This window comes from Tachysurus vachellii, chromosome 8 (genome assembly GCF_030014155.1).
Source record: "Tachysurus vachellii isolate PV-2020 chromosome 8, HZAU_Pvac_v1, whole genome shotgun sequence".
Taxonomy (NCBI): domain Eukaryota; kingdom Metazoa; phylum Chordata; class Actinopteri; order Siluriformes; family Bagridae; genus Tachysurus; species Tachysurus vachellii.
In genome coordinates, this window is record NC_083467.1 from 497,501 (window position 1) to 508,621 (window position 11,121).

The 11,121-nt window shown below is 40.6% G+C and overlaps 1 protein-coding gene across 2 annotated transcripts in view; it reads left to right on the top strand.

Annotated features, from left to right (window-relative positions):
* slitrk5b (SLIT and NTRK-like family, member 5b) overlaps nucleotides 1-1,059 on the top strand; it is a 3,796-nt gene extending 2,737 nt beyond the window's left edge. For both annotated transcript variants that reach the window (XM_060877218.1, XM_060877219.1), the window contains exon 2: nucleotides 1-1,059. This exon is cut by the window's left edge. In XM_060877218.1, the coding sequence (XP_060733201.1) occupies nucleotides 1-1,059 (1,059 nt within the window).
* The last annotated feature ends 10,062 nt before the right edge of the window (nucleotides 1,060-11,121 follow it).

Below are 11,121 nucleotides of genomic sequence, written 5' to 3' on the forward strand. Positions count from 1 at the left end.
CTTCAACTTTTATTCCTCAACAATAACCTTCTCAAAACTTTGCCACTGGGAGTTTTCATGGGTTCAAACTTGGCACGGTTGAATCTGCGCAACAATCACCTACGATATGTGCCAGTGGATGGCGTTTTGGCAGATTTGATGTCTTTGGTGCAGATAGATCTGTTCGAGAACCCCTGGGATTGCTCCTGCTTAATTGTGGAAATGAAAAAATGGCTGGAGGAGCTCAGTTCTGGAACCGTGGTGAACGATGTGATTTGTGAATCGCCAACAAAATTCACTGGAGAGGATTTACGCTCGGTTCATCCCTCTGAACTTTGTCCTGTTGTGTCTAAAAGTCAAACTTCCCTGCTTCCACCATCAGAAGAATCCTTCCCAGGCAGCACTGTTACATTAAAGACAACGCTGGATTACAATCCGCTAGATCCCACGGTTCCTCTCTCCGTGCTCATTCTCACTTTGCTCCTTATTTTCATTGCGACTGTATTCATTACCGCTGGCCTGTTCACGATGTTCAAGATAAAACGCCACAAAAAGAACAAGAGTAAAAACACAGACTCCAGGTCTTTCGACATCATTTATGTTGACAGACCAATAGCAAAGATCAGAACTTCGGCAGGTCACATTTATGAATATGTCCCTACTCTTCCAGTGTCTAAGTGTCCATCAGATGTTGTTCTGGAAGAAAGGTACAGTGATTTTGAGGAACAACATGCTTTGTCATACAACTCGGATGAGGAACTGAGAAGCATCGTAAACAGTTCAGAGTTTAGTGCAAGTAACAGACCTTCACCTCTACAAGACCATAATCTTTTTTATCGAGACATCCTGGGAAGAAGCCACCAAGGCACCTGTAGGTCCGGTTTACCGTGCAAACACAATACAACACTGTATTCGTCTGATTATATCACACCTCAGTATTTACATTCAGAACGAATACAACAAACAGTGATGTACATGAAGCCCAACAGTGCTGAATACTGGGAGTTAAAAGCACAGCCGAAGTTTGAGCCTGATTATCTGGAAGTTCACGAGAAAAGGACAGCATTCAGTCAGTTCTGAGTTTTGTGTTTAATGTCTCGGATTGTGGAAATGTTTAGTTAATATCACCGCTGATGTGTGAAAGGCTTCTGAGAATAAATCACAGAAGTCTAAGACCAAAAACGTTTTATAAAGATTTTCAGAGCAATTGTTGACGAGCAAAAGTAAAAATCTTAAGAGTAGATCTTCATCATGATGGATGACATTTTCAGCACTGAAAATCTCTGAACCAGCACCACGTCAACATGGTGCCAAGCAGTGGACGTGGACCAGGAAAATCACAACGATGCCACCTGCTGTTCATGAAAGAAGAAGAAGAATATCTACCAAAGGGGTCCATGCACTCTTGTCTTTTTAAATAGTCGATTTCCAGACAGTTAACTCTTCAGTGGCTGAGTTAGTTCCCTGCTCAGGAATCGAACCCCGGCCACAGCGACGAGAGCACAGGATCCTGCTAGTCCCGGAACAATAAAGGCACCAAACCTCTCATGAACAAACCATTCAGGTTTCATGAAAGTAGCTCAGTGCTAATCTTGTCAAATGCTCACTGAATGCTGATTGGCTGGTGATGGCTATGATTTTTAAATAATCATCAGAAATCGGCGTACAGTTCAGCACAAAGACGCAGTACACCAAATCTTCCTAATCTTACTTACTCTTCCTGATAATCTCCACTTCACTCCATCGGCGAAGATTTATAAATGATTATATAAAACGAATACCTAACGCAGTGAGGAGTTTTCAGTCGAAACAGACAGGAATGTCACAGTGCTTTTTAAAAACTAATAATTTTAGCTTCTCCACCATGAGGTACATCTGATAAGCATTTCTGAGTTGATGTGGAAGTCATTCATCTAGAAGATTTTGCAGAGTAAGAAAAACCCCTGGGGGGTAACCTGGGGTTATTACAATTCAAGATTCCACAAAGATTCAGTGATGTTGTACAGTGAGGTATCAGTGGATGTTCCTTTAATGGTCAATGTGTTTGATCATACTGATGGTGTTTCTGAAGGTTTATTTTAGTTTTCTCTGATAACACGACACATGGCCACTAAACCTGGTGAAGTTCAGGGCTTCTTCAGTGCAGATCTTCCATCTTGCTTTGTTTTTCTCTGCTTGTCCCAAAAGTTACAGTAATTTGGGTCGTTTTCATTCCGTGCGTTTGAAGGCTCCTCGTCACAAAGCTTCAGGGTAAAATGTTGAGCTCAGTAGAGTTTATTCAGGGTTTAAGAGGTAACGTTATATTTTTGTGCCCTTTCTGCAAGTTTAATAAAGGAAATAGCAATAAAAGGATATTTTATTTCAAACCTTTTTACTAGCCAATTTTATACATTTTTCATTTTGCTTATGAAATAAAACATAAAAAGTGATTAAACAGATTAAAACCAACCCTTTTATTACTTCAACAACAAGACGACAGAAAAGGGATCATTTTTACTATAAAGCATGAGCTGTACATGTCCACAAACCTTTTACCGTTACTTTTGTTTAAACAATTATTTTTAATTATTAAAGAATTATGAAGGTTTTTTGCATTTATTTATGATTTATTAAAATAATTTCAGGGGGTCACGGTGGCTTAGTGTTTAGCACGTTCTCCTCACACCTCCAGGGTTGGGGGTTCGATTCCCGCCTCCACCTTGTGTGTGTGGAGTTTGCATGTTCTCCCCGTGCCTCGGGGGTTTCCTCCGGGTACTCCGGTTTCCTCCCCCGGTCCAAAGACATACATGGTAGGTTGATTGGCATCTCTGGAAAATTGTCCGTAGTGTGTGATTGCGTGAGTGAATGAGAGTGTGTGTGTGTGTGTGTGCCCTGTGATAGGTTGGCACTCCGTCCAGGGTGTATCCTGCCTTGATGCCCAATGACGCCCGAGGTAGTTCGGATAAGCGGTAGAAGATGAGTGAGAGAGTTCACAGTTCTATAATTTGTATATTTATCCCTAAAATTGCACTAATATATAGAGTATAATACAGAAGTAAGTGCCCCCTAATGTGATGTCACTTACAGTAATGTGGTGTTAAACAGCAGGTTATTTTCTCTGCTGGAAATTGCTGCTGTGTTAAAATGATAGGACCTTAATGCAGCTCAGATCAGTACACCTTTCATTACTGAGATTTAAATCTATATCTAACAAATTTCTGGAGATGTTCTGCCATGTTTCTTACAGCTGCTCTTTGTTTGAGGCTTGTGTTGCTCTACAGGTCTAAAGTGTTTTTTATTGGCCCAGTTTATAGTTTTCACCGGTTTGATTTTGTCAGTAGGCTTTTTATCATCATCATCATCATCATCCTGGAATATTTTCTCTGTACCTGATTAGTGCTGTGTTTCTACTGATTTTTAATCGGCCACCAAACTTCCTTTAACGTTTTCCATCTTTGTGAAGTCTCACAAGTGTTTTTTTTCTTTCTTTTTTATTTTCCTGCCAGTTCTCTTGTAGAGCCACATGCAGACAGACGTGGTCCATTGTGAGGGTTCTGGGGTTCACAGGCCAGTTTATAATCATGCTCATGCAGTTAGATTAATTGCCAGACTCAGGTGTGTTCCTTTTTTATTGCATTTGGTTTCTGCTTCTTTGCCTGTATTTCTTCAGTATTGTCTTTTTAAAGTTTTGCAATTTTTTAGTAATGCAATTATTAAGAGATGATACAAAAGGGATGCACTTCTGTTTTATATAAAAATAATCATCACAGTTTTAATATTTGCACCTCAAATTCTCAGACAAATAAAAGTTGTGGTATTTTAATTTGACCCTTATATAGAAGGGTGATAGTGCTGTGATTTTTTTGTGAGTTTATTTATAATGAAAAATGAATGTGTGTGACTGTGAACATCATTTGGAAAATGGAAAATAAAGTTTTCACTGGTCATTAGATTACAAAATAATGATTTCTAATTATTGCTGAATGAACAGTGAGACTGAGCTTTGGACTCTCTGTCTAACAGCACCAGAGTGTGAACTTCAGAGGAGGTGTTGTGATGTGATGGTGTCAGTGTGCTGGTGACATCTGAAAAATCAGGTGTTGTACCTGTGATAATGTCCAGCCAGCACCAGGAACTCGTCCAGTTGCTCACTTGTTTGTGTTTGCTGTGAGTCCCTCACATCTCCAGGATCATAGATGGTGTAAACATAGACCTTTACAGTAAATGATAATGTCATCTAAATAAGCAGGGACATGCGTTTTCTCAGGCAGATGATTCTGTTCGTGAGACTTTAAATGCTGCCAGGGCTCCTAACAACCCTAATGAAAGGGTGACTAATTTTTGTTACCCAAATGGAGTGGATAAGCTGTGTTTTCTCAGGATACTGGCTTCAACACAATCTGCTATTACCCACTGGTTAAGTCCAGGGTTTAATAAAGCGAGCTATGCTGATGCTCGACCAGGTCACCACACCGTGTTCAACTAGTAACTGATGACCAACGGTATTCTACAAGGGAAAGTATGCTGTACTGAAACGTAGCCAGAGGCTGGAGATTATGAATGCTAGTTAACATGGCTAATGATGCAGATGAGGAGCAGGAAGAAAGAGAATGTGTTATATAAGTGAGATGACTCACATGACCACAGGCTCAATAGTCTAGTGCAAAAACAGCATTGTTTTCTGATTAGAGCACAAACAGGCAAGAACAAGGATAATCTCACACTGGAACTTCATATCCATAATGTAGTCATTAATCAATCTTACATCTGACCCTGGACATCATCATACTGCTGTATACTGGACATCATCATACTGCTGAATACTGGACATCATACTGCTGTATACTGGACATCATCATACTGCTGTATACTGGACATCATACTGCTGTATACTGGACATCATACTGCTATATACTGGACATCAGTCTGCTGTATACTGGACATCATACTGCTGTATACTGGACATCAGTCTGCTGTATACTGGACATCAGTCTGCTGTATACTGGACATCAGTCTGCTGTATACTGGACATCAGTCTGCTGTATACTGGACATCAGACTCATGTATAATGTCTCATAATGTGCTTTCCCTCAACACATCACTGAAAAAACCTTTATGATAGTGAAGAAACCTTGTGAATTGTTTATTTTCCTCATTCTTACTGACAGTAAAACACACACACACACACACACACACACACACACACACACACACACACACACATATCCACACACATACTATAAATATGGCTTGTTCATGCAGGCAGAACCCCAGCCATGTATACCAGGTGTATCAAATAATAATCTTCATGAGTTCCTCATTTGCAGCTCCAAACATTCCCATCACACTCTGAACACGTCTCTGGACACCCGAGAATGGACGGCAGGGTGGAGGGACTGACACACATTTCAGTGATGTCATGGCAGTTTTGAAAGTGAGACACGGTTTTAAAGCATTACTGAACTGACACAGCGCAATAAACACTCCAAATGACTCACTCAGCTCAGGTTTCCTCTGCCTTCTGTGTCTGCACCAGGGTTGCATCTCATGGATTTCTCCAAATAAAGAAAAAAGAAAGAAAAAAGCCGTTTCACATCAGTAATTGTTGGCAGTCAGAGCATGCTGTTATAGGAAAATAATTAGCCTCTGGAAGAAATAGTATCAACCTCAGCAGGGATTATTACAGCATTACCAGGATTTGGCTGAAAATAACAAAATGAGTTATAAATGAATTACAAAACAGAGTTGTTTAAATGTGTAAATAAAAATAAAAAACTCCTTTCTCAATAGTACATTTAACAAAAACAATCATATACTGTATGCTATTAAGAAATTTAATTCTTTAATTAACCTTGTTTTATGAAGATGAGTTGTCATTTAATAATAATAATAATAATAATAATAATAATAATAATAATAATAAGAAGAAGAAGAAGAAGAAGAAGAAGAAGAAGAAAATGATGATGATGATGATGATGATGATGATGATGATGATGATGATGATTTTGGTATTGTGTTTGCATATTATTTGCTTTTCTGTGTCTGATTATGGATATTTTTGTCTTTTTTAATTGCATAAGACAAAGTATGCACAAAGTAAACTGTCCAAAACTCCAGAATTGCTGAAAGAACTGAAATATTTTTAGGTGAAATCAGAAATAATATCTGTTTATTAACAAAATTAAATTCCAAATACTGTAAAAATACTGAAACAAAAGCTACAGTGTGTGTATATCATTTTATATTATTACATAGTTTATGTTTAACCCTAATTATTATTATTAGTAGTAGTTATACATGTGAGTTACAGTTGAATTTTACATTTTGTGTTTTTATATTATTCACAATTCCATGTCTGATCTTAATTATACTGTTGTCTTTTTCTTTTGCAAATTAAAAATACTGTAAAAACTAACAAATGCTGAATCAAGCGTTCATTTGTTTAACAATGAAATAATAAATAAAAATATTTTAACAAACAAATACTAAAACTGAAACGAAAACATATATATATATAAATATACATATATGTATATATATATCATATGGTTTTATATGCATAATATATACGATTTATATTTTAATATATAAATAATTTATTTTATTTTTAATTTTAGGTTTGTATTTTTGTCATTATATACTTTGTATACACTTGACATTATTATTATTATTATTATTATTATTATTATTATTATTATTGCTATTAGTTATTATTACTAGTATAATTATTATTGTTATTATTATTGTTGTTGTTGTTGTTATTATTGCTATTAGTTATTATTATTAGTATAATTATTATTGTTGTTATTATTATTATTACGTCAGGCGCGGATGTTTTGCACTTGTGGCTATTTTGCATTGTAGTAAAGCGGCGCGCTGTGATTGGCGCAGGCAGCTGATTTATGCTAATGAGGTAGTTGGAGTTCTTTAGGCGCACGGGCGCCGCCCTTCATTCAGCACGCGGTGTCGGAGAGACGCAGCGTTTTGTTGCTACTCGCTCCGCTCGCGCGCTCTCACGCGCACACACTCTGTGTCTCGTGCGCTCTCTTTTCTCCGGCTGTATCGTGTCGCCTTTATGTTATTTTCCCTCAGATCGGCGCTCGCAGATGGTAAGTGCGTGCGTGCGTGCGTGTGTGTGTGTGTAAGATGGTGGATGTTCAGTAGGCAGGCGCTCGCTGTGCGCACGCTGTTGACGTGAAACCTGTTGTAAGCTTTAGTTCGGCGCTCGCGCCCGTGTTTGTGTGCACACGCGGGACGGCGTGAGCTGGTGCTCGTGCGCGCTATAAACACGGTGCACGGAGGGCAGTAACGCTGCTAATAACACCGGAGATGCGCGCGTTTCTTCAGCTGCAGAACGCTTGTACGTGCTGAGTAACTTTAGTGGATTAAAGGCGTCACGTGGACCCTCTTTAGTCCTGTTTAACGTGTTCGACTGTAAACTGCATTAAAGTTTGAGTTTGCGCTGGAGAGTGAAGTTGTTTCCCCGTGTGTGTGTGTGTGAGTGAGAGAGAGAGAGTGTGTGTGTGTGAGAGTGTGTGTGAGTTTCCTAAGTGGCTGCAGAACAAAGCACTGGAAGCACATGGGGGGCTGCAGGCCGCACGAGACCTGCTAGCGCTCAGGCTAATGCTAATCCCACCACATACACAAGCAGGGACTCGTAACGAGACGTGTGTGAGAGCTCCGTGCTGAGGTTCACACACTCACACACACGCGTTGTTTTTGTTCTGTTTTGTTTTACAGTTTGTTGGTGCGCGCGTGTAGCGTGTGTGCGCGCGCGCAGGCCGTTCAGTGCGGTGTCTGTGTTTAACTTTAACTTTCTGTCTCACAGGCGACTTTTATACACTTTGGGACTTTAAACCGTGTTTAGGGACCAAAATAAAGCCAGAACACGTGTAAATTATGACCTGTGAGAGAGGAGAGGTGAGTAAGATGGACGTTAGCATCGTTAGCTTGTTTACGGTAACGTGTTATTAATGTATTTATTTCGGCGTTATGAGCACTTTGTGTCGCGTCTATCCGCACACGGACAGGAGCGTCTCACGTGACCGCGGCCCTTAAAGTCTGCGTGTGTTCCAGAGTTTAGTTTGTGACAAACACACCGTGAGCTCGGAGCCGCCATGTTGGTGTAAACCTCAGGTGGGGGAGGGGCGCGGAGTGAGGCGGAACCACGCATGCGCCGTTTCTGCTGCACGCGCTGATCGTGCTCATTCGGTTTACAGTTAACTGCGCATGCGCGGCTCTGAAAGGCGGGCCACACAAGCTGCTAGTAAACAGTCAGATTTGTGCTCACACTTATTACACCATGTAGTGTAGATTTATACCCCTGGGGCTGTTTGTCACAGGCCATGTCTTATTGTCCCTTCTGTGGGGTTAATTAGTGTTGGTTTCACTCTGCAGGTGTTTGTCACACTGACTTCCTGTTTCTAAAGGAAGTAGCTCACAACTCCAGCCTCAGTATAAAGTACATGGTGTGTGTTTGGAGTCTGGATGCTGGTTAGGGTCACAGGTCCATCAGCAGCGTTTCTATAGTAACGGCTCCTTCACAGGAAGTTGTACAGCTGATTGTCAGCATCAGTGGGTTAAGTAGGTATATAATCACTGGTGTGGTGTTCAGTGTAATGAGATGTTCATCACTTATGGAAGGTCTGTTTATAGCTGCTATAACACATTCATGTGTAAAATCGTCAATAACTTGTGCAACTGTTCATTGTAATGTGAAGTGAGGTGAAAGTGACGTACGGTTAAGTACGGTGACCCATACTCAGGATTCGTTCTCTGTATTTAACCCATCCAAAGTGCACACACACACACACACACACACACAGTTGAACACACACCCGGAGCAGTGGGCAGCCATTTATGCTGCGGTGCCCGGGGAGCAGTTGGGGGGGGTTCGGTGCCTTGCTCAAGGGCACCTCAGTCCTGGCTGGCACAAGACTCGAACCCACAACCTTAGGGTTAGGAGTCAAACTCTAATGTGCGTGTGTGTTAATGAAAAGTGTTGGTCAAGTTACTGTTAGAACAGGAATATAAATCAGTCTGGTGTTGGACCTGTACCACTTTCATCACACTACCCACATGTTCATTATATTACTCTAACTCGAATTCTTTTATTTTATACAACCTCGATCATGTTGATCTGTAACTGCTTTTCTCTCTCCTGTTGTGTTCAGGTTTCTGTTGCGTGACTGCAGCACGTCGTGGAGCGACGTCTCGACTCTGATGCCGTTTTCACTGCTGAGTGTTTCTATAGAGTCAAAGTGCTTACAGTGCAGGTAGTTCAGTACGACATCTACTGCAGTGGAGGCACTTCCAGCTCTACACACTCTAAATGCTCCTCAGGTTTAACCGTGATCTTCACCCATGGTGCCAGCGTTGTTAACGGGCGGTGGTGAGTTGGTGTTGACCGTTTACTACAGAACTGTTGACAATTGAGGCAACTTGTTTTTTTAAAGCACTAAAATGAAAGAAAAGCTCATCAATCCAGCGTTCTTAATCAATAAGCCTTGATAATTCTTAGTGATTAGTTTGAAATTGTCTTTATTTTGGTCACAATGTTAGGGTTGTTTTTTACAAAAAGCAAAACAGTTTGTTTATTGTGGCCTGAGAGAGAAATTATGAGCAAAACCTTATGAAGAGAGAGTTAATTATTTGCTGCTTCTTTTGCTAAGGTGCATCTAGTGCAGATAGTGGATTAGATCGGCACCTACTGCCCTAAGTGCTCCTTCTGGCATGAGCGAGCCGGAATGTTCGTCCGTCTCCATGCTCGAGTTCCTAGTTCGTCTTGACGCGTGCTCATCTTCAGCTGCGGCTCTCTGTCAGTTTTGCATTGTTGCACCACAAGAAAAAGAGTTGTGCAAATCTATGCAAAACTGATGGCGGACTAGCTTGTCGACTGACATCACTTCCTGTCTGCATCCTGTGTCCGTGGCAGTATTAAAGTGCTTATAGTGCAGGTAGTCTGGTCTGTAGCGCTTCTACTGCAGTGTGAGCACTTGAAGTACTTCCAGGTGGAAAAAGGCACCGTAACACCAAGGCTCCGGTCGTGCAGTACGGCTCTGGTTAGTTTTGCTGGTTTGCATTCAGCGTTCAGTCAGAATTTGGCTGTGCAAATCCATGCAAAACTGATCATAGCTGTGAATAAAAGCTAACGGATTCTTTTTTTTTTTTTTCAGTGTCAAATTTCATTTATTTCCTACATTTTATTTTATTTTTTTCTGGAGTTTCTTTGAGTCTTTCTAGCAGTTTTCCTTCAGTTCATGATCGTGTGGGACCCCCCCAGCCCCCCCTTTCAGTTTCCTTCCTGTTTCTCGGCAGGTCGGGATCGGCCGCAATGTTGCTTTTACCTGAATGAAATATTGCACTTGTCCCGGCCTGTTGAGGGCACTGGGTTAGTCGCAGTGTGTGTTGGGTTTGTGTGCGTGTCCTGATGGCAGACTTTATTCACACAGAAGGAGTGGAAACTGTAAATATTGTGTTTGTATGATTTTGTGTTGCAGTTTGTGATCACAATAAACTCTGGGCTGAATTCTGTACCAGACTGTGCTTGTGTCCTTCATGTCAGATTATCTGACAATTCTAACAGACATGAGATTAAAATGAATCACTACACGCTGTCCTCGGTTGTACTGCATAAGAGCATCTTGTATTTCTCACTTCTCTATTATGAGTTCCTTCTTTGATTTGTGGAGTGAACGTGACACAATTCACTTCTGAACGTAGATCAGTCAACATGGACGTGTTCGTTTAAGTCTGTAACGCTGACTAGTTCACTGGTTGTGTGGGGAAAATATATACCCTCAGGAGTTAGCTGGGGTGGAAAAAGCACAAGGCTGGTGGTTTCCCCCTTCGGTCCAATGCATTTTTGACTTGCTGTCTGATTTATATTGAGAGTTTAGAGAATTGTGACAGGAAAATTGGGGTTTGATAAAACCTTAATAGAAAAAATAGGGTTTGTTTTATATGCAAAATATAACGTTTTTTTTATACATATAAATAATCTACTTCAAATATAATTTTTTGTTCAGGGTGCCAATAATTCTGGAGATGCCTCTGGAGCGCACAGTTCAGTATTTGCACCACCAGGTGGTGATAAAATAATGCTACCGTATGAAGTTCTGTTCACACACTGAGACAAATGATTAGTTACTAGATTAATGTTTG